The 22,922-nt window shown below is 49.4% G+C and overlaps 1 protein-coding gene across 5 annotated transcripts; it reads right to left on the bottom strand.

The window, feature by feature from the left end:
- Window positions 1-218: 218 nt before the first annotated feature.
- On the bottom strand, window positions 219-22,816 carry EWSR1 (EWS RNA binding protein 1). Of its 5 annotated transcripts, none has more exons than XM_037384204.1 (18): window positions 22,717-22,816; window positions 19,565-19,601; window positions 19,264-19,315; window positions 16,836-16,959; window positions 16,363-16,380; window positions 11,175-11,361; window positions 9,648-9,815; window positions 8,688-8,902; window positions 7,969-8,149; window positions 5,129-5,163; window positions 4,563-4,595; window positions 3,595-3,713; window positions 2,854-2,983; window positions 2,316-2,438; window positions 2,032-2,209; window positions 1,493-1,590; window positions 729-999; window positions 219-433 (listed from the first exon to the last, which is right to left on the bottom strand). In XM_037384204.1, exons 1-18 carry the CDS (start codon window positions 22,790-22,792, stop codon window positions 394-396), a joined length of 2,085 nt encoding a protein of 694 aa, XP_037240101.1. In that variant the 5' UTR covers window positions 22,793-22,816; the 3' UTR covers window positions 219-393. The 5 variants fall into 5 exon arrangements, with proteins under 5 accessions (XP_037240101.1, XP_037240012.1, XP_037240278.1 ...); XM_037384115.1 differs by having other exon boundaries at window positions 5,129-5,166; XM_037384381.1 differs by lacking the exon at window positions 16,363-16,380.
- Between the last annotated feature and the right edge of the window lie 106 nt (window positions 22,817-22,922).

The following is a 22,922-nucleotide window of genomic DNA, read 5'->3' on the forward strand; positions in this document are numbered from 1 at the left end:
GCTCTCAAGAGAGGCCAGAAGTGGTACGGTTATAAACATCGGGAATTTTATTTTAAAAAATCCATCACAACCGTTAACATCGTTACAGTTCGCCGCCGCCGGGGGGGTGCGCACAGCATGCTCACGACAAGGGGGTCGCATGGGTTTAGTTTGCGTTAAACAACCATTTTCAAAGGGGGGGGGCTGGGAAGGGGGGAAGAAAAGATAACTCAGCACGCTACCGTTGAACTTGGTTTTAATGTTTCTCCACAAACGGTGAAAAATACTAAAGTACAGACAAGGAATAATCATAATGTTGTGGGCCAACATTATAAATATGGAATTATAAATTTAAAACATTTTCTGGTTTAAAAAATAAATCTGGTAGTAAATGCAGCTCTGCAGGGTCCGTCTCTAGTAGGGCCGGTCTCTGCGCTCCTGGCGGTGCTCACCCCTGTGCCCGGAGTGAGAGGCTGCATCAGTCACAGTGCCCCAGAATCTTTCCCCGGGCTGGGGGGGCTCCTTGCCCCACCAGCCGCTCGCCCCACCAGCCACTCACCCTGTTGCCCACTCGCCCCACCAGCCGCTCACCCCACCACCCACCCAACCCCAACCTGGTCTCCCAGAGGGAGTGGGCCCCTGGTGCCACCCTGTCCGCCTTCCCCACTGACCGACGAGGTGCCTGTCTCACACGTCAGGGTGCGGGGCCTCGCCCCCCCCAGCCGCTCTCTGTCCACCCCCGTACGTACTTGTCCATCTTTCCCGGCCCTCCGCGCCGTCCACCTCTGCCTCCGCCTCCCATCTGCTCCATCAGGGGTCCTGGGGGGCCGCCGGGCCCACCGCCTCCTCGCCGGCCACCTCCTCCGTAGCCACCTCGATCCATACCCCGGCCTCCTCTGAATCCACCTCTGTCTCCACCGCGGCCACCTCTGAACATGCCACCAGGTCCCCCTCGGTCCATGAGGCCACCTCCTCGCGCGCCTCTCATCCCCCCAGGGCCGCCTCTACCACGGTCTCCGCCTGGGAGAGAGAGAAGACTCTCAGAGCAAGGCGAGGGGCGAGCCAGCCCGCATCGGGCATCACTCCGGCCTGTCAAATCCTGCCCCGGGAACCCGGCACTGGGAACGGGAGCAGGTCCAGGAGCTGCCGGGGACCCTGCTGGGAGCCAGGGCTGCAGGGCAGTGCCATGCGCACACCTCGCCCAGCCTCTCGCAGAGAAGGGGCTCGTTAAGAGGGCACTGCCTGGTGAGGTGGAAGTGGTGCTTTGGGGAACCCAGGCGCTGAAGGCACCCCCAGGGAAGAGCCTTGGCTGTTCCGCAGGCGCTGGGAAGCGTGGGAGGATGGGAGGGCAGAGCGGTCCCAGCCTCCATTTTGCAGCTCAAGGAGCGATGAAGCCCCAGTAGCTCCTGGGGCTGGAAAGAGCCGCTCCCCGAGGAGCCCGAAACCAGGCCGGGGGCAGCCCGCTGGAAACCTGGCACCTCCAGGCCTGCCGGGAACCCTTCCGCACACGTACCTGGAGGGGGGAACGGGGGCGGCAGAAACCCTTCTGGTTTAGGAGCCTTGCACTGGTTGCACTCTGTTCTCCAGGCAAAGTTCTGGTTTCCACATCCCCTGGGTAAAAACACCAGTTAGCAGAGACCAGGGAGGCAGTCCTGGCCCAGTAACGCTTGGAAGCGTGTCCTGGCCGCTAGCAGGAGAGCATGAGGAGACACAAAAGCTGGCCGGCAGGACCTGCAGGAGGCCTACTGGCCTGGCATCCCCAGGCTGCGGTGGGGTGGCCAGCCTCCTCTGCCCGCTCAGCCACAGCCCCCAGGGCCCGACGCCAGCCCTCCCTTCCCGCTCCGGACAGGACAAAGGAACCTCCTTGGAAGGCCCAGCAAGTTATTCTGGGAAAGGCTCACTTGTCCTGGCCAGCACCTCGGACAAAAGGGCCCTTTCAGCGCTCTGAGATAAGAGACGGCTGTCGTCACCACGTGGGAGCAACCACCGAGGTGCCAGGCTCACGTGGAGCTGCCGTGCCGCGTGGGGACGCAGGCAGCACGGGATACTCACGGATTGGGACACTGCCAGTCACCAGCTCGGTGCTGGACGCTCCCGCTGGAGGCGTTTCCTCTGGATCCTCGTGGTCCTCTCGAGGAGAAGCCACCTCTGTCTCCACCTCTGCCCCCCATCCGGCCCATGGGGCCGCTCGGGCCGCCAGGCCCCCCTGGGCCGCCGGGCCCCCCCGGACCTGCAAGGAAGGCTCCATTAATCCCAGTAAGGCACCAGCTGCCACTGGAGGACAGGGTGCAGCACCTCCGGCCATGCCCTTTGGGGGCCAGGGGGCTGGACGTTACCTCCGCGGAGGGGGGGAGGCATGCCCCGCTGCTCACGGGGGGGGATCCCGCCCCGCATGCTGTTCATCGGGCCCTTCTTCCGCGCCAGGGTGACTTTGAGCTTGCTCCCCTGGAAATCCTTCCCTAGGAGGAACACAAAGGCAAGAGCATCACTTTGGGCTGTGAACATCCACTCCTCACCAGACCCTGGTGTCACACACAACCGCACCGGGTTGTTCCTCACAGGGAAAATTTTACCCGTGTCTACGACAGCAGAAGGGCAAAATTCCACCCGCGGGACTGAGATACTAGCTACAGGAGGCAGCAGGTGACAGAAGCCTGGGCAACGGAGGGCAACCATAACCCCAGCACACCTCTCTGTTCCAGTTAAAACCAGGCACTTCTTTGGCAAAAGCCTGACCACCGACAGCTAGCTGCTTTAAAGGACTACGACCCTCCATGCACAGAGGACAGAAATGCTGACTTCAGTTGGACAAGAATTCAGTTCTGAAATCAGGAACGAAGCGCTTCCAGCCCAAAACACATCCCGCACGCTCACCATCAAACCATTCGACAGCTGTTTTGGCGGTAGACAGGTCATCGTAAGATACTGTGGCATCTCCTTTTGGTTTGCCGGTTTCTTTATCGATGTAGAGGTTTATCATGGGCTGCCCCGTCCTCTTGTTCATCTAGCGGGACAGCAAAACGTCACCTCAAGTCACACCTCCCCATCCGCTGAGCAGGGATTCAGTCTTCTCTGTTCTGCTTTTGACTTGAGACAACCCAGCTCATTCTGGTGACTCCGTGGCAGAGGAAAGGGCCCCTCTGGCCTACCATGGGTAGCAGCTGCTGCCCAGACAACCCCGCAAAAGAAGGAGCCGGCCCTGAACAGCACTGCCGGACCAGGCAGGCCTCTGCCACGCACAGCTGGCAGCGCAAGAACCGAGCTGCAGCCTCCCCACATCCTCCTCCACTCTCCCCACCACACGAAGCCCTCACGCTGTCACATGCTCCACCAGCAGATTCACAGAGGCACATGGCTGTAAGTGTCAGTGCTTCCACAAGCCTAATCACGCTGCTGAGGGACAAATCCTGCAAGGGTTCTTTGGGAGAACATGAGCCAACAGGTTAATGCCAGGCTGCAGCCATCATAGCGCCCAACCAGCCCGAGACCTGCCAGCTCCTGGAAATGACGGGCTAAAGGGAGATGAGCAACGTGGAGGCAGGGAGGAGGTGGGCCACCCCTTTCCCCCACAGCCCACCAGCCCCAGGCCAACCTCTGCACACGCGCTCCCCTCACCTTGACAACACCGCACTGTTTGAAGAAGTCTGCCAGATCCTCCAGGGTCACATTATCATTGAGTCCCTGCACATAAACTGAACTGTTGTCTGAGTCCTCGTCTGGGTCCATAGGTGGGCCTAGGAGATAATTCAGGGTGTCATTGCAGGGAGAGGAGAGGCAGCGACCCAGCATAACGGAGTGCTTTTCATCACGTCATCCCCGCAGCCAGCTGCGGCTTCACTCTCAATGAGCGTATTTATGAAGTGACACAAAACCCCAGGCACTGAGAGAGGCGACTCTACGCCACCTTCCCCATGTGGGCAGGCAGGACTGTGCTGCAGCCCGCTGCTGAGCTGGCCTGCCAGCTGCCTCCTTGGCCAGACACCCACACCCAGCCAGCGCGAGGAGAACCGCCTGGTTAAACCGCTTGGTTATAATGGGAGACATCTGAGATGCAAGGAAAAGCTTCACGTCCTTTGGGCTCCCACACACGGACGTCCACCCCCACCCCCACCTCGCTTTCCACAGCACCGTGCCGATCCTGGAAGGCTGACGCATAACTTCCAGACACGCCTGTGCGACAGGAAGGAAAAAGCTGCACGGTGACAGGCCAGGGGTGGCACAAGAGGAGGCCACTGGACAAGCATGTACAAGCTCCGGGCTAAGGCTGCCCGAAAACGGCTTTCTGCTGAACCAAACAGCTACAAAGCAGCTCCCTCAAAAGCCCCCCTAGTTCCTGTGGAGGAGGGTAAGCATCTCACAAACACGTGCGGTTTTCCACCAGTCCAGCTGTTCTGATGCACTAGGAATCAGAAAATAAACGAAATGGCCAGGAAGAGCCTGCAAATGGCAGAGCATCCTCGTGCTCCCACGGACAGGCGCGCTATGGGGCGACGCTTCCCGCAGCTGCAGAGAGCACGGAACGAGCGCAGAAGTCTCCATGTCATGAGCTCAGGAGAGAGTCCCGGGCAGTTATTGGCAATTACCTAAATCAAGGTCCGGTCCTTCTTCCATATGTCCTGCCAGTCAGGAAAGAATCATAAGAAGCTGTGTTAGTGCACGCCTTGCGGGCTGCAGAACCGACACACACAATACTATCTACTTATAACCACCATTCGATGGCGCTGGTTAAACTCCAATTGACCTGCATTGCAAAAACATCAGCAATGCACCTTTACTTGGTGATCGGTTTGCTAATTTTTAGCAGCTTTTCAAACCATTAACCACTATCACACTTTTTTTTTTTTTTTAAAATGCTTTACCAGGCCAATCAGTTTTACGTTCATTAATAAAAAGTTACTTTACAAAAAAAATTTATTAAATCCAAACCATTTATTTTCCCCAAATTACAGAAGTTGTTGCTCAATTCTTCCAAGTTACCCTGTGTCCTGTAACCGCATACCCCTAGGCATTGCCGGCAGTACCCATTACAGTCTTGCTGTATATGTCATTTTAACCACTTAAAACTAATAAAAATTATACTTTGTTCTAAAAACTGACTGCAATTTTTTTTTTTTTTTAACACTATCCATTGTAATGCTCAAAAACTTACCACCAGGCTTATTGAAGCCACCTCGCTCTCCAGCGCTGCTGGGGGGATAAACGAAGAAATGAAGGCCTTTCCCTTTACAAAGCCAGTACCGCTCTGAGCCTCTGCGGCTCACTGGGAAGAAGGGCACTGGCTAAACATCTCCAAACAATGCATCTGTCTCTCTCTCTCTCATCTCGGCACTATGCCTTTCTTCAGGGCAGCTCGCTCAAATTTCCTTTACATATACGCAACCTTGCTTGTCTGGTTTTAGACACCACTTTGCTGTCGGTACCCTTGCATTACTTGTATGGGTATTATCAGTGCAATACTTGGCAAAAAATCTTTTCGAGCATTCTAAATTGAGCTTTTGCTTCAGAGAAATCATGGGGTCATTCACTGGTCAACTCCCTCCCCTCTGTGTGTACATAAAGGTGCACCCTCAGCCTCTCGCAGCACGAGAGCGAAACGAGCCCGCGGGTCCCTGACATTAACAGTTAAAAAGGTAGGAGACAACCATACGCGATACCTACAACACAGTTCAGATGACATTTCCGCTAAAAACCTCGGTATAAAGCCATACATTCAGGTCACTACTGAATTTAACAAGTCTCTGTGGAGGGAGAACTTACAGAATACAGCAGGGGCTCGAAGGCCTGGGGTGCAGCTTTGTGGACACAGACCAGAACGGCAGATTTCAGCACGCGCCAATGCAAACTGACGGCCGCAGCTTTCGTTGAAAGCTTTGGCTGAAGCGTTCAGCTAAGGCTGCTTTCAAGCGCTGGTTAATTAGGAAAATGCCACCTGAAAAGGATTTTGATGTTTCTTGCTCTTTTTGGAGAGACAAAAAGCTGTTTGGAAGGAAACGAGCAGAGGAGGGAGAGCACCGCCTATTTTCTAGCAAGTATTGCACCTCTAATACTGGAAAAAAAAAAGTCGTCAATACACAGTTTCAAGCTGTTGCATGCAGCTTTGCCTCCTTTTGTTAAAGTACACACCATTTACGTAATGTCTCTCTTTTTAAACATATACGTTTACACTTTTTAACGTTACACAATTCTAAAGTAGTATACCTCCTCTGGTTTTATTACCAAACAACAAGTACGCAGTTACCAAAGTTACAGAAGGATTCCATTTATACAATGAATACATTTGGTTAAAAATATTCTATGTATATTTTTCCTCTCCATATGGACACCGTGTCTAGTCCCACTTTTCATTATGCTGCCGGCTGAGTACTGAGTACGGGTACTTTTTAAGTATTGAAGTGTATACAAGGCTCTCACTTTGTAACCTGTAGCATATAAATGCGACAAAGCATGTTAAAAAGTTTCCATGTTTAACAGCCAATGAAAATATAAAATAACTGAGTCAATGAAAAAGGGCACGTTAATAACATCGAGCTCCTTACCTGCCGGAGACACTGAAATCCATCACCACAGCATGATAAGAAGGGCCGAGTTCCCCTACCTGCCCCTGGGCGTTCATAGGAAGGCCACCTTTTCCATGGACAGCAGAAAGTCTACGTCCATAGAGCAGGGGACCCCTTGTAATGGTCTAGTCAGGTGGAAATCACTACGTACGCAATTTAAGCTTGGATTAGGATGTGAAATCAAGAGATGGGTGACAAATCTTTTGCATGAGAAGCTCTGAAGGGGCTAGAAATTTTAAGATGTGATGATAGACATTTCAAGTGTCTACATCTACTTTAAACCATTAGAGATAAATACATCATGGGTGAAATCTTTATGCAGAACCTTGGAACTCTGTTCCACTCGAGCCAATTCAAACCACATGTATTCCAACACAAGCCAGTCTTTTTCTTCTCTTTCCATACACCGGTAGTTGTATTTCTCCGATAAAGATTTCATGCCACTTCATTTCGACAGAGCTATGCAGAATGGGACTATTGATTGCCCAACTCCGGTTGCCACCAGGCTGTAAAACACCTTAAGAAGTTGCCTGTCGATGAGAAGCTACAGTTCCGGCTGCCCTGCCAAGTACCAGGGCCATCCCACGCCACATCTCCAGGGCGCACCTAGGGACACTTCTGCATAGCTCTGAACGACTGTGTGAAGGGATGGAACACACACAAAGCTACATCTTCCTTCTCTTTAGGAGCCTCTGGGGTTAGTCCTCCTTCCTCACCTCTATCAAAACAAACACCACAGATGGGGAGACACACCGCTGATCTGAAGGCACAGGTTTACCAAACCAGATTTTGCCATCAGTTAAAATGGCCAAACTGATTTAGACCACCTGAAAGCTCCAAGGGGGAGCAGTCCTGGGAGCCAAGCCAGATCTCTTTACGTTCTTGGGCTCTTTTCTTCATGCTCCAACCAAGCTCTAAGTGTTCTGTCCACTCAAGAGTCATGGCTTCGACAGCAGCAATCTGCCCCAGGCATACACTTACAGACGTAGCTCCGCGTGCTAGCGCTAAGGTGAAGAGGCTGACACGAGGCTTCTGCCTTGTACATACCTGAACTGTCAAGATCCCCACTACCGAGGCACAGGGAGTGACTCCTGGACCTGGCGGAAGGTTTGTGTGTGTTCGATCCAGAGTTACTGTTAAACCCCACAGAGGATTTCACCTCGGCGCGACCGCGAAGGGAGCTGAAAGTTCCAGGTTTAGCAATACCCTAATTCCCCCCGGGGCCCAACCAGCTGCAGGACAGAAAAAAAAAAGATAGATCCTGCTCCTATTTCCCCTAGGATAGTATTTCCATGGATTAGAAGAAATGCTGCTACAGAGATGTCCTCCATGGAAGTACAGTTGGGAATGTCAACCTTTCAGTCCCTTCTTTCAATTTCAAATCCTATGGGTAAACCAGAATTAGATAAAAGGAGAAAAGATTTGCTCTTACCCCATTCCACCGCGTCCTCCTCCCCGCCCACCTCTGCTCATGCCTCCGCGATCATATCCCCCTCTTCCCCTGCCCCGGTTATCAGGGCCGCTCATATTCCGGTTCTCTCCTGGGCCTGAAAAGCCTCCGGAATCCTGTCCGTATACGTTCATGCTGCTAGGATGGTCCTGGCGGAACGAACCTAAGGAAGTTTGTAACAAACATGTTAGGGAGCTGCAGACAAGAGTGGGTCGAAGCTGCCTGTCCCTTTTCTAAGCCCTTTTACCTGCCTTAGCACCAGAACATAACCGTGACCATCATTTGCTATGGCACTTACAGAAAGAGCACTAACTTAAGGAGAGATGCGCCGCTTTCCATGTGCGGAATCAAGTTTCATGTCAGGCCCGACCAGTCCGACCTCTGCAGAACTACCGCCTGGCCAGACAGAACTGTTCACAGCAAGTCTTGCCCACTCCAGCCACACTGTGCTTCTGTGGTTCCCAACTGCCCCTTCACCTTTGCCACACTGAGGAGAGTATCACAAGTTGCCGCTGCACCAGGCAAGGTGCCTTCCAGTGAGAAAGGGCAAAACCCAGCTGCAGCACGCTCCCCCCTCAACAGAGCTGCAAGCTCTAGACCCAAAGTAACGCCAAACCTCCTTCAGAGACTGCCCAGCCTGCAAGGGCAAGGGAGACCAACCCTTTCGTCCACAACCACCCAGCTCTGCTAAGCACACTCACTCTGTTGGCCATAACTGCTGCTCTGCTGGCTGTACTGGCTGGGGGCCTGGCTGTAGGATCCGGTCTGGGGTGGGTAACTGGTCGGTGGTGGCTGCTGCCCGTAACTGCTTTGCTGGCCATAGCTAGTCTGCTGCCCGTAGGTGCTCTGCTGCCCGTAGGTGCTTTGCTGGGAGTAAGTGCTCTGATCGTAACTGCTTGGCTGCGTAGAGGAATAGCTGGAAGACAAAAGCATTGTAAAGATGGAAAGATGAGCCAAATCACTGGCAATGTGCATTAGGCTGCAGATGTGGCTCACACTAGAAGGTAATGCAATTATAAGCCATATGTAGTGTTGTAAACCATTTAAGAAGGTGAAGTCATTCTATGGAGGCTAGTCCGGTGGCAGGAGACAAAATAAACATAGTAAACTGCTAAAAGCAAAATCCATGTGACCAGTCACAGTTTATTCGTACCTCTAGAAAGAGGCAAAAGGGCCAGGGCAAAAATCAGGGGCAATGCAGGTAACAGGCTCCCCTTCTGCCTGGGCACTGAAATACTTTCAGATGATGGATAATAAAACAGTCCCCTCTCATGCATGTCAGGCTTTGAGATAGAGAGATCAGCATATTGAACACACCCGAGGGGAAGAGATGAGCTCCTTGTCAAAGCCGTATTTGTAAGGAGGCAGCAAAAGTTTGCTGTAACACACTCCGTATCTAGGAAATGTCTTAAAAACATCTTGTCATCATTTCACCTTGCTACTGCAGGTGTGTATAGACACACTCATGCACTTAATCATAGCCCCATCTTCCCTACAACAGAAAGTACCCCAACACGAACCATACCTCCCTCCTCCCAGAGCACCAAACCTCCTTTTACACCTGTTCGTTTTAAAATCCCTTGAGAAAACCCCTTTTTGCCCAAGTTAACCTGAAAGTTCCCATGCCAGCTGCATGAGGCTTAGCCTGCTGGAATTGTTACCTGGTGGGAGGATAGGCGGGAGGCGCAGTGACCGGCTGCATAGGGTAGGTGGCAGGCACCTGAGGGTAGCTGTAGTTGCTCTGTCCATACCCTAGGCTGGGCTGGCTGTAGCCTGTCGTACTTGATTGTGGCTGGCTGGTCTCTGCTGGTTTGCTGCCATCCTGGGGCCTATGGAATAATGTGGAATGAGGAGGAAACATTAGTGCAAACCTCCACCTCTGGTAGCAACCGTTCACCCCCAGGACAGAATGCCACCACCTACTGCTTTGGGTAGCCTTACAAGCTGGCACCGCATCAGCGTCCGCCACTCTGGCAGCAGCTGATACATGCTCAGCAAACACTAAACATTTTAGCACCAGCTGCCTGGGTATCTGCACGCTCCTCTGCCATCAGGGAAGGCCTGGGCAGCATCCTAAGAGAGCACGCAGAGAAAACAGGTCCTGCTCACCAGCTGCGTTATGAAACCAAAGGTGAGGGATTTAGACTTTGACTCTAGAATTAAGCGGAGGGTGTGAAATGGCCAGGGAAGCAGTCAGCAGTGCTGCCCCTCCGCTCGAGCTGGTTTTGCACAACGCTTGGAAATGATGAGCTCAAACATAGCTGCATATGTTGTCAGTTAAATGCACCCACTGCTTGGTTTAGAATCCAGTGCAAGCAAATATCGCCCCATATACATTACTGAATGAAAGGAAAAGGATGTTGGGGGTTGGATTTGATGATCTTTAAAGGTCCCTTCCAGCCAAAACCAGTCTGTGATTCCATGTTTAGTATTAACTCTCAAGGCCTAAAATTAAAGAGAATAAATGTGGTTCGCATATCCCCTTCTATATTTGTCCTATACTGTTTATAATCTCTAAGTGTTTATCAGAATGGAATAAAAAGAGGTAAGCCTACTTTTGTTGTACAAACTGGGAAAAAAATATTTTAAATGTCAGGATTCATCCTTAAAGTGTAATCTGACAGATACACAGAAGCTCTGTGCCAAGCTCTGCCTTTCCTTACAGAAATGGTTGCCACAAACATCAGGTAAATGAATAAAGCAGTTTTTACTCATTACTAAATATTATGTAGTCTAAATCTTTCATACCACGAGCACACAATTAAAATTAATATAGTATTGACAGTGCCCAGACGTAAGAGATTTTAAGAAGGAAATCGACTACAGCATGTGCATCCATTCAGTACGTAGCAGTATCCTGCTTGACACTATGACTCAAGATCAGATCAGACTGGTCCATTTTTTTCCTACATTGTGAGTCAAGAGCCCGTTCTTGCTGCTTGGTTGCTCTCTTTATTGCCCAATAACAGTGCTGACTCACTCTGCTGGAACAGAACCTACCTACGCGGCTTCCTCCAGCCCCGCAACACAACGGGATCGGATGCAGCAAGTGCAAAGCTCAAGCGCAACAGGCAGAGAGAAGGTGTAAGCACAACCAGCAGGCCCCAGTTCAGTCAGTGGTGTGCTGGGGCTCTCCCCAGGAGCAGAGCGAACACAGCCTTAGGAGGAAGGGAGGAACCAGACGTTACCTTGCGGGAGCGGACGCTGCTGGCTGCTGCCCATAGGCTGGGTAGGCAGGCTGGGTGCCGTAAGCGGACGGTGCTGCGTAGGAAGCCTGGGTGGTGGTAACCGTGGCAGTGTTAGTATCGTAGGCAGCTGTGCCGTACCCCTGGACGGGCTGACTATACGCTGGGGGGGCAGTCGGGGTGGTATAACCTAGAACAGACCACAGCCTCATCAGATCAGTATGGTGACCTTTGCTCGTAACGTTTCACACTGCTGCGCTTCTGTTGACAGTTTATCAGACCTCAGGTACAGCACCGATTTTACCACTGCAAATGCATCACAGATAACCCAAATATGATGAGGTAACCCACACCACCCCCTCACAGAAACCCTGTGCCCTGGGAAGCCTCAGCCTACAGCTCCAGCTGTACCCTCACCATCCAAAAACCATACTCGTGAGGAGCTTTCTGGAAGCCACCCTTCAATCAGCATCCAAAGGCTGTTTGTTTACAGCTACCGAACCTCACGGCTAATTTAATAAAGTGCACGGTGGGCAAGCTGAGGCATGCAGCGTCTTCTGAACACGGGAAGATTAACAAAGCTCTTGTTAGCTCTGAAGTAAAAGAAATCCAATTGATTTAAGATGTATGGTCCCATCCTTTCAGCTTTTCTTTAAAAATAAAAGTACAAAATGGCACCAGGCTGACTTGAGAAGTCTTTTTGAGACATTTATGAAGTCTTATTTTAAGTAATTCTGGAAACAACAGAAAAACACTTTAACTTAAGATCAAAAAAGACGTCTAAGGTAGCTCCTGATGTACTTCCACTTTTCTTAGAATTTCAGTCTGTTTCAGGTAAAAAGCTTAGAGCTCATACTCATTTCTGAACAATTTTACTAGAATATCCAAGATCTCAAAACAGCTCCATTTAAATTACTCTTTCCAGCAGCCGCTACCGTGTAATTTAGCTGACCATTTGGCTTGTCACAAAGGTGAACTGTAAACCCGCTATTAACATGGTGGCTTTTTATAGTCAAGAGCTTTGCGAGTAGGTTTTCAAATCATGAAATGGGGACTTACATGAAAAAGTATCAATTAAAAATTTTGTTGGCAAAAGCTGACTTACTAAAAATACAAAACATCGATTGCCAAAGAGCAGCCAAATGGTCTCAGTCTTACTGATGTGATCTTAATCGCATCAATTAAGGTAACAGCTTCTCAATCGCTTCTTAGTTTTAATAAACACCGGACACTTGTGACATACTCTTCCTTCTAATTATACAGCATTTTAGGCAATTGTGCTGTAGGTTTTTCTTTCAACTCCCTCATTTGCAAAACAAATGTACTTCAAGCACAATATAGCATGCCCTCATGAAGCACTGCAGTACTTCCACATCTTGCTGCCTCTGCTACAAAATCAGGACCCTTCGCATTGGCTCTCTGAATCAGCAAGTAAAGAGGAAGAGAAGTGAGAGGAGGAAGTTTGCACTTAGTTAAAAAACAAACACATTAGTTAGCACAGTAGTTAAAATAAACAAACTTCAGCTTTCCATCCCCAGTGTTGCTCTGGAGCTTTCTAACCTCGGGATCCTGATGAAGGGGCTCTAAGGGGACACAAGCCTGTCCGCTCTTGTTACCTGCAACAGCTAGTCTAAAAATCCCTGCCCACTCCCACAAGCCTCATTCCTCCTGCCCTTGGCCCCCCCTGCTTGTCACACTACCACCCTCCTGCTGAAGGCCGCAGGCCGGCTTCCCCCATCACAGGGCTGCCAACCTGGAAACATGAAAGCGGGAGAGAAGAGAGTAAGCTGGTCTCCCACCGGGAAATAACTTGCATGAACCACTAGCAAATCAGCTTTCATGGTCATTATTCTTTTTTGCTGAGAGGTCCTCTGAAAAGCAAAGCCCTGTTCTGAGTGTCGCTAAGAAGGGTGAATGGGATGATGCCAAACAGGATAAAATGAGTGTGAGTTTTAGAGCCTCGGACGAATTTAAACAGTCCAAACACTTAAATGTGAGCCACCACAGCATTTCCACAGAGAGCACTGACACCAAAAGTTAAATGAATCCTTATTTTAACCAGCTGAAGCCTGACCGCATACTAAAAAAGCCTGCTGTTTGCTTAAGTACAGCCTGCAGTAAGCACTGCTGCAGCCACAGCCTTGCCCTGGACTGTCCTCATCAGACTCAGAGTTATAGGGTGGTCTTCCTCATCCGAGCCTCCTTTCTGGGTACTGTTAGCGGCAGCATTAACCTCTCCAGTCAAGCAAGTGAGCAGGTTTGCTAACACCTGGCTCTGCACAGTGAATAGAATAAAAGGGAGGGGGAAAAAAAATTCCTGAATTTTAACGCTTCAGCTCTAGATGGAGCATTTCCCTTGTGCAAGTGTGCTCAGCAGGAAGGGTTTGTAACAAAGCAAGAAAAGGCAGTGATTTCACATCCCACTGGTCTACATTTTTATTTCAACAACTTACTTTAGGTACTCTGAAAATCCTCAAGAGCCGTATTTTTGAGGAGGGCATTTACATTACATCACTTTTCACTCCTCCCCCCACCAGGTTAATAAGATCAACAGCAAGTCTGCAGAACAGCTACTGTAAGAAAAAGGTAACAGAAGAACTTTGATAACCTGCTTAAGATGTCCAGTTATGTTGCTCAGTTTCCTCTCAAAGTATCCAAGCCTGCAAGCAAAACCCTTATTGAAGTCTAGGAATTCTTCAGGTGGAGGGGAAGCTTGCAGGATTTGGTCCTCAGAGAACATCAACTGAAAATACTGGATTCAGAGAGATTTATTCTGAAATAAGCAGGCTTCATGTCAGCTAGCAGCAGTGTCTGAATGCTTCTCTCTGAAGCAAGCAGTATTAAAAGCTACCCATGGGGTCTGCATGCCCAGCAAGAGCTGACTCCTGTTCGGCATGCACATGTTCTACGAGTGAGGGGCTGCAGAGGGTGACACAGAGGTGACCCTCTCTCTGCTCCATTTTGGTATAACAGATCATTGTGGTAGCCAAGACAGCTATGGGTGCGTTCGCTTCACCTCGTAAATACAACAGAAACTTAAAATATACATAAACCTGCATTGCACAGGTAAAAAGAGAAGTGGGGGCCGGCTGTCTTTAGGGAGTAATTCCCACTTAGCTACTTAAAGGAGATTCATACTTGAATATTTGAAATAATGTGTTTGCCCCCAAACGACACTGTTAGCAAGCCAATAACCCTAACAGATGCAGCTCTTTATTTATTCTTGTAATTCATGCTTATACACCGCAGTGATTAAAGAGCAAACCATGACCACAGATCTGATGGTGCTGATTAATCCCCTAATCCAGTTGGCATCCGGGCAGCTGCAGAGGAGCCCGCAGGCTCCTGAACCCCTCTTCTCCGTAACAAAGTCACTGGGTGACTCCAAGACACCTTTTGCCTACAGCCCCGGGGAGGTAACTCTCACCTCAGGTGGCCCAGGAGTCAGTGCAAGGCTGGGTGGCAGACTGCTTGGGACGGCAAGGTCCCCCGGCAGGCTAGAACAGTCCTCATCCGAGTCTCTGAGGCGATGCAGAGGAACAGTCTCTGCCACTCCGGCACAGTCCTGAGAGGGTGGATCTGCACAGGATTTGAATTTCCTTGACTGCAATGGCATCTTACCCAAAAAATAGGCTGGTAAGACAAAAAAAAAGCACTTTGCTTTTAAGTAACTGCAGGCATCCCTCTGCTACAAAAAGGCAATGCCTAGGAAAAGTAAATTGAGATTCAACCATAAAAATTGCACGTCTCTTGGGGCATAAAGATGTATGCCTCAGGCAACACCCCGGGCTTTATTTAGTATGAAAGGCAGAGACTGAGCGAGGGAGACAGGCTTTAAGCACTACCAGTCTCATCTGCACAGCTCTGGCTCCTCAAGGAGAGGCAGGTGTAGGAAGAATAAATACAGCCTGGCACTCTGCCTGGAGAGTAACACCAACAGTTCTGCCACAAACCAATGCTATGCGGACTGAGGCAAATCGTACTTGAAGGTCTGATACGATCATTTGCTTGACCACTTCCTGAGTTTTCTTTTTTTCTTTTTATGAAAGGAAAACTAAGTTTTTTGCTTTAAAAAAAAAAGGCAGCTGTGCAGAAAAGACACCTAATATTCTTATTCCTCCAGCAAATATACTCTTAACAAACAAGGAAAAACATGAACAGTCCAGCTTCTTGTGACCCCTGCAGGACTGTAGTCCATAGTAAGGATTAAGGGACCCAAACACTTCTAAGAAACGAGTTTTGGATGTCCACAAATCCTTTGTGCTGCAAATTTATGTCCATATAGTTTGAAATGAAAGGAAAAAAAACCTATAGAGAACTTGCAGAGATGCTGGTTGAAGGGTACTGGCTCTCATTCTGCATGCACTAACTGCCAGGCAAAAATTTTCCTTATCTGTGTGAAGACGTTATGTATTTTAAATGCTGTATCACTGGATAGACTATAGGTTAACGTTTTCTCTCCACCTCTTCCTTGTGAGGCATTCCTCAGCGGCTGCTGTGGCCAGATACCCCACTGCCTGTCTGTCCTGGTATTCCCTTGCTTTAGGAAGTATTTAAGAAAGCTCCCACTCTAACAGACGTTCATTATGTCTTGCATAGCAAAGGATGGACCTGCAGAAAACAGTACTCAAAGCATTAAGTGGAGGAAAATTTGCTTTCTTTTTCAAAGTCTCCCAAATACTCAGTGCAAATATACCAGAATCGAATGATGTCTCAATAGCTTCTTTCAGACATTACGACACTCATACGTACGAAACTCCAGTTCAAAGAGCACACACTGGAATAGTTCACAGCGCATTAATGAACATGTGACATGTGTCTGCACTGGAAATCCAAAGACAACACCGAACATGCAAAGGTGGTGGTCAGGACGTCTGGATGTGTCTAACCATGCTGTTTACCCTTTAGGAAAAGGTAGGACAATGGGGTTAGATTCACCCGAAACATCTCGGCATGCCTGTCATTAGTGCTCAGGAAGTTTTATCCATAAAGTTTTATCGGAGGCCTTACAGAGATGTGGAGATGGCAAACAGCATTGCAGCCTAGCAAATTCTTACTGTCATCATGTGTGCGCGTTCTGATGCTGGATGTTTTTAGTGCTAAAACCAAGCGACACCTAAAGGGTTAACACCACAAGTTTAGACAGGATGAGACAGCATTTTCCATGCAAGAGTGAGCAGGATAGTCAAACCTGTACTGGTCCCTTCTACTGTGGGAAGCACAAGACAAAAAGTAGAGGGCACACTATCAGAACAGGCATACATCACTTCCACTGATTTGATTTTCAAGCAACCGAAGTGCTGAGGACACCGGTTCTCAAGAGCAGCCAGAGAACACGCTCCCAGAGAGCGCTGCCACGCAGCTCGCGTTTGCTTTGCTCTAAGCACAGTACGCTCTGCAGCCATGCTTAGTTCCACAGCATGAACCAGCACCCAAAATGTTCCCTGCAAAAATTAAATGGGCACGTTTATTTACTCCTCCTCAGCCCACCCGCACCCTGACATCACTTTAAACTGCCCTTCGCTCAAGGCAGGCTCTTGGGGAATGAAACCCTTTCCATATCAGAGTAATTCAGTATGGTTTGGGCTGGAATTCCCCAACACAGACTTCAGCTCAACTCTCTCCCCAGGATAAGCCAAGCCTCGCAGGCATGGAGTTTCTTACCGGTAGGAGGTTGCCCGTAGGACGTTGCATATGCAGTCTGCCCATACGTCGCAGTCGTCTGGGGCTGCGTGTAACTGACATCGGTGGGTTGTCCGTAGGTTCCGTAACTCTGTTGCCCATACGTCTGCTCCAAAGATGATACAAATTTAATTCATGAACAGAAGTGACTCACAGGTGTTGCAGAGATACACACAGACCATTTCAGTGACGCACACAGACTGGGGGGATCTGTGTTACCTGAGGTACTGAAAGTAACCAGAGTCAAGCCAACGCTACTGTAAATTCACATCTGTAATGAAGTTACAAACACAGTTTTTCAATGCCAGGACCAGAGGGGCAGCCTCTTACATTTTCACAACACACCTCTGCTCTACGTAAAGCAAAAGATGAAAGCATCCAGCACCTCATGATTGCCTGGGCACCTGTCAACCTTCACAGGTACCTCCCGAGGGCTAACCTGAAACACAGGGAGTGGGACTACTCAGAGGGCACAACTGCACAAAGTAAAATAAGTCGGTTACCTCAGCATGAAAACTGCTTCAGTGTTCACTAGAAGAAACCTATTTCAAGGTTTCAATGAAGTTATTCTGAATATTCTCCATGTCCACCAGCCAATAGTTTGAAAAATGGGAGTTTACAAAGGCACCCAAGGATGGAATCAGCAGGAGCATCCAAGGGCTTACCATCACCAAACCATCCCAGTTACAGCTACTCCCACCCTGGTGCCTTTGCATTCAGCAAGAGATCAGCTCTCAACTCACACCTTCCCTCGGGCTCATTTTCAAGTCTAGGCTACCACTAAAGGATCACGCTTCGTCCGGCTCAATCCTGAAGACAGCACCCCAAAGCAGCTCCTCGGCCGCGGCGATCCAATCGGCAGCGCAGCGTGGCTGGATTAGTGCAGAGCTGCTGCTGCTGCAGTTTTGGACCTCAAGAGCGATCTCAGCCCCCAGCCACAGACCAGCCAGCTCAAACCTCAGGCACCAGCCACCCTCCAACAGCTCTGTGTGGCCTGCAGTTCGGTTTAAGACAAAACTGTAGCCACAGCTCAAGAAGCAACATGAAGGCAGCCTTAATGTCCAGATTCTCAAAGGGATTTAGTGACTTCTGTAGGAGCTGGGAACTTAAAAACACTTTTTGGGATCTAAGCCTGTGTTACTCATGAGCCATCCTCCTTGAACTCAAGCCACAGATCTTAACCAAGAGTAGAAATACCTTGACCAGATTGAGGATGTTCCTGTCTGTGGAAGCTCCTATCAAGAGGCAGGAAACACTGCAAACCTCCCATGGCTATCTGCCTGCAGCTGAGTTTATTCAGTTAGCTGTTTTAGTCTCACACTAGAGGATGTTGTTGAAACCTTCTGTTCCTACACCTGCTAGTCTGCTTACACTTGTCCTTCCGTGTACCCTACAAGGGGTAGCAGTTCTTGCAATTGTTCTGTCTTAAAAATCTTTATTCAAAGTAAAAGTTACCATCATTTAAGCTGACCCAAACGCCCTCCTGTAACACTGAAATTTTTGACAAAGTGCCTTCTTACCCTGCTGCAGGAACAAGTGAGTGCAGTATTCACGCAGCCTCGCCTGCCTCAGACTGGCTAGTGCAGGCAGCAGCAGGCAGCATGGCACAGGCAGCCTGAGTGGCATGGGAAGGCAGCTCCTGCTCAGCCCCACAGCACTAAAGCCAAGCTGTTGCCACAACCAGAATTAACCAATTAAAAGCTGCTCAGTAACACTCCAACATGACAACGTGGTGAGTTTTATCTCTGTAATACAGACATACCTTTGGGCTGTAGGATTTTCCCTTCAAAAACCTCTCTGGAGAGGCAAGGGAAAATTAACCTACACCACTTTTTGAGGACAGATGTTTACTTTTGAAAACAAACTTGCAGTGTGTATACAAATGTGTTTTTAGTAACTTGGACTATAAGGATTAAAAATAAGCATGGTTTAATTCATCTCTTAAAGATCATAATTCTGCAGTCTAGCCAACTGAGAGTATTAATAGTTTAGCAACAATACCTCCATGAAAAAATGTATTCCCTCCTCCTCCTCTGTCCAACTGCTACAATCTCACAAATGGCAATTCCCCCCCTATTTTTTTAGGTTTTTCTCTCCTACACTGCTGAGTAAAACACCCACTAACATGCTGGTGTCAAACATACACCAAGAATTAGGCTTTTATAATCCTCTCGACAACAACTAACTTAGGCTCAGATATATTAACGAAGGGGACTGTTGAGGCTCCTTGCCATTTAGGTTTGTTTTCACTTTAAGAAAGCAGTTCAGGCTGTGTGGGAAGCTACAAGGCAACTTTTAATGACAGATTTTGATGTCGCCACTCAGTGTTTTTTCTGGCTGGTAGAGCCCCATGTAGTTTACTGGAAGACATGTGATTCAGCAGCAATTATAAAACCGTCCCGTGTTTTACCTGGGTGGTCTGTGCATATCCTTGAGCTGGCTGAGGTGCATACGCGCTGTAGCTGTAAAATGAATTTGAAGACATTTATAATGCATCCCTGTATTTCTGACCTGTGTAAAACATGTATCACAAGACAATTTTCACATATCCATATGATTTCTGCTGAAATACTATGGCAATACAAAATACAAACGTTAAAGGAAAACCCTAAGATTTACAAACATACCTGAGCTAAGACTAAATTGCAATTATTACATTCTTACATTATATCCTTTTGAAACAGAGAGGATAAAACCATAATGCCACTTACCCCTGCTGAGCTGCAGCTTGGCTATAGGTACTATAATCTACAAGAAAAGAAAAAAAAAAAAAAGGGAAAACAAAGGTTGCCAAAGGTTTAACAAAATTAACAGCAGCTGGAATTTCCTCCTGTGGCTTGAAAGAACTGCTATAAACCACTGGAAATCCAGTTTCAAAAGAGTGTAAGGTAAATGCACTTTTTCAGTCTTTTTGAAGGAAACAAAACCTCTCTTCCCTTCATTGTTACTGCTGGTTGCAGCAGCAACTTTGATCTCAAATGACCCTACTTTAATTTAACTGCCACCTTGGATGACACCCAAGGGGGCTAGCAGGAGAGTGTTTTGTTTTGGAACAAAAGAAAACACTGGGGCTGACACTTACAAACACCCCCCCACCCCCCCTCATTTCAAAGGGCCAGGTTGCAAGCTTTTGGGTCTGTAGAAACCACCACCCTTCACTCTAATTTTCAAGGACACAAACAAATGGCTGGGAAGTTCTAACAATTGTCCCCTAGCAGGGTTTGAGATACACAGCTGGCAGTAATTCCTTCCCCAAAACCCCCATCCACACCAATACCCTGATTCAGAGGGAAACCAAAATCCTGAAAATCTAAACAGAAAAATCTATGCTGAACCCGTTAGCTGGTGGGAACGGAAAATGCATCCACATGGCAATTACAAAGCTATATTTGAAATGATTACAGCTCCTAAATGTACTCTTTCCTTCAAAGTCACCAAGCAACTGCAGTACCCATCCAAACATCTACAGCATACGATGAATTCATCATTCTGACCAGACCCTGCCAGGCAGATTCCCGCTCTCCCGGCATCACAAAAGTCCCGAGAAGAGAGATCAGGAATGAGTCCCAACCTTGCTCGCATTTGCTGCCTGGGTCACGGCATCTGACAGAGCTGGAGGCAGAAGCTGGACATTAGTAGAGCTTTCCTTAGGCAGAGCCAAATAGTCCTGTGTGGAAAGGTTTCTCTGTTTCTATTGCAATCCTACCTCAGGGTATGATGATCTCAGAAAATTGAAGATAATGAATTTGAGGAACCCTCAAGAAGGAAACTGACGACTTCCTCCAGCCTTCAGTTATCCCTATATTGTGAGGACCGCTTTAACGCCTCTATCGCGCTGTTTGCAAGTGAAGGTGATGGAGCACCACGAATCATTTTGAAAATTATGTTTTCATACACTAGAACATCCTGCTTCTTGAGGCCACAGATTCATCCCTAATAAAGCTTTCCTCTCCTCCTCCTAACCCCTCTATGCGAGCTTACAGCTTTTCCTCCTTTTCACTCCCCTCCACTGACGCTGGAGCTCAGACTACGGAGTGTGTGTTGATGGACAAGGAAAGAAAGTGCCATGACTCCAGCAGTAATTTTTCACAGATATTAATTATGTGGACCTTGCAACAGAGCACAGGAATCAGTAGAAGTACACAAGGAAGATGCCCAAAATATCACACACACCAGAAAGACGCTGAACTGCTATCTGAAGGCTTCCATGCTCCCGAGACACACCATACAAGTAGTTTAACTACTTCAGCACTATTCCTGCTTTCCTTACAGGTTGTCATGTTTAATATTGAAAAATTTTGCTTGTTAAATTCAGAGTTGCTTTTTTTTTCTCTCCAGTCCACACGTGGCTCTAAGCCCTGCTAAATCCTGAACATTAAAAACCATTAACATCCACTCCCCTTCATCCGTCTCCCCTCTCCCATCGCCTCCTTGCACCAGCATGTCTCCATCCTCCCCCACATATCACTGTATACCCTCCCCCACCCCTGCCTCCTCTTTTCCAACTCTGTTCCTACTCCAGCCACCAAAACCTCCATACTCTGCATTTAATTCTCATTTTCTGCACCCCTTTCAGTTACTACAATCCTCCAGGCTGGTAAAAAATGCCCAGGCTGCTGAGCACAGACACCCCCCACCATCATCCTTTGCTGGCAGACCCCCAGCAACCTACCACCCTCCCAAAGAGCTGCCGGGCCCCTGAGCTACTCACATGGTCTTCAATTAAAATACTCATCACACACCCCTTCCCCCAGCCTTCCCCAGTCCCACCTTGACACAACGTTCTCCCCTTTGTAGGATTTAAATCTAGGTGTTGGATTTGCAATTTGCCTCCAGTAATCCCTCTCTTCTAATCTGCTCGAGTTTACATTAAAGCAAAACATGTTAAAAATATTATGGTTCATTTAGTTAAAACCATCTCTGAGCCTTTATTTCCAGTGGGAAATTAATCTTCATCCTTCTATTTCACAAGGCTCAAGAGCACAACAGCACAGCCAAAAATAGCAGCTCCCATGGAAGAACACTTCCATGCATTAAGTGGAAAGGCAGCTGTATTTTTAAACCCCATTTTGACAATTCCATTGGCACATGTTTCTTTAGTAACTTTTTCTTTTTTAACTCTCCAAGGTGATATTAGTCACGTTCCCTCACACTCTGTGGCTTGTGACATTTTCCTTTACGGAAAGATCCAACCTTCAGGTGCTGGGTTTTAAAACTACTTTAAACATGATGTTGCATGGTTGGTAACTCTCAGTTTCGACCTATTTGCAGCCAGTTGGAGGCCTCGTGTAAAAGCACATTTCCTTCTATGCTGCTTCACTGATTTTATTCAAAGAAATTACATTTGCACCAGAAACCATCCTGAATAGCCCCCAGGAAGGCCGGAGGCAGGCTGGAAGCCTTCGGCAAAGAGAGGGATCTCCCGAAAGCCAGGAACTAGGAGGGATTTCTGGGGCTGGAAGGCCAAAGCCCCGCTCCTGTAAGCCACCCCCTGGCAAACCCGGCGGGGAGATCACCCGGGCACCGCAGCCCCGGGGAGGCACCGCAGGGTCCCGGCCACCGCGGGGACAGCGCTGCTGGGGGACAAGGGCAGGGGGCCCCCCGAAGCCCGCGGCCCAGCCGGGCGGGAGGCCGCCCCCTCAGCGCGGGGCTCGGGGCCCGGCTCGCCCCGCCGTGCCAGGGCCGCGGCCCGGCCCCGAGGCGCTGCCCCCGCCCCGCTCCCCTCGGCCTGGCAGGCGCCAGCCCCGCGTTCCGCCCGTCGCGGCGGGCGCCAGTGCAGGAGGCCGGGCCGGCTTCGGCCGCTCCCGTCCAGGCGGCCCCCGCCGAGGCCCCGGGCCAGCCTGACCCCCCCGGCCCCGCTCACCCGTCGACGCCATTTTCTCGCCTTCCTCCTCCGCGCTCCCAACGTCCGGCCGCCGCCACCGCCCCGCACTGCGCATGCGCCGCCAGGCCCCGGCGGGACGTACCACGGCGGGGGCGGGGAGGTCGCCGCTGGGGGCCGCGCACCGAGGGCTCGTCCCGCCCCGCCCCGCCGCCTCCCGGCGGCTCCCATTCTGCGCGATGAACCGG

Source organism: Falco rusticolus, chromosome 1, assembly GCF_015220075.1.
Source record: "Falco rusticolus isolate bFalRus1 chromosome 1, bFalRus1.pri, whole genome shotgun sequence".
Taxonomy (NCBI): domain Eukaryota; kingdom Metazoa; phylum Chordata; class Aves; order Falconiformes; family Falconidae; genus Falco; species Falco rusticolus.

Bases quoted from the DNA above. Each gene is read 5' to 3' on its own strand.
- EWSR1 (XM_037384115.1), bottom strand. From the start codon at position 22,792: ATGCGCAGTGCGGGGCGGTGGCGGCGGCCGGACGTTGGGAGCGCGGAG. The intron at 19,602-22,716 runs GTGAGCGGGGCC...CTTTTCTTGTAG, and splicing joins CGAGAAAATGGCGTCGACGG to ATTATAGTACCTATAGCCAA. The intron at 1,591-2,031 runs GTGAGTATCCCG...GTTTTTACCCAG, and splicing joins GACTGGCAGTGTCCCAATCC to GGGATGTGGAAACCAGAACT.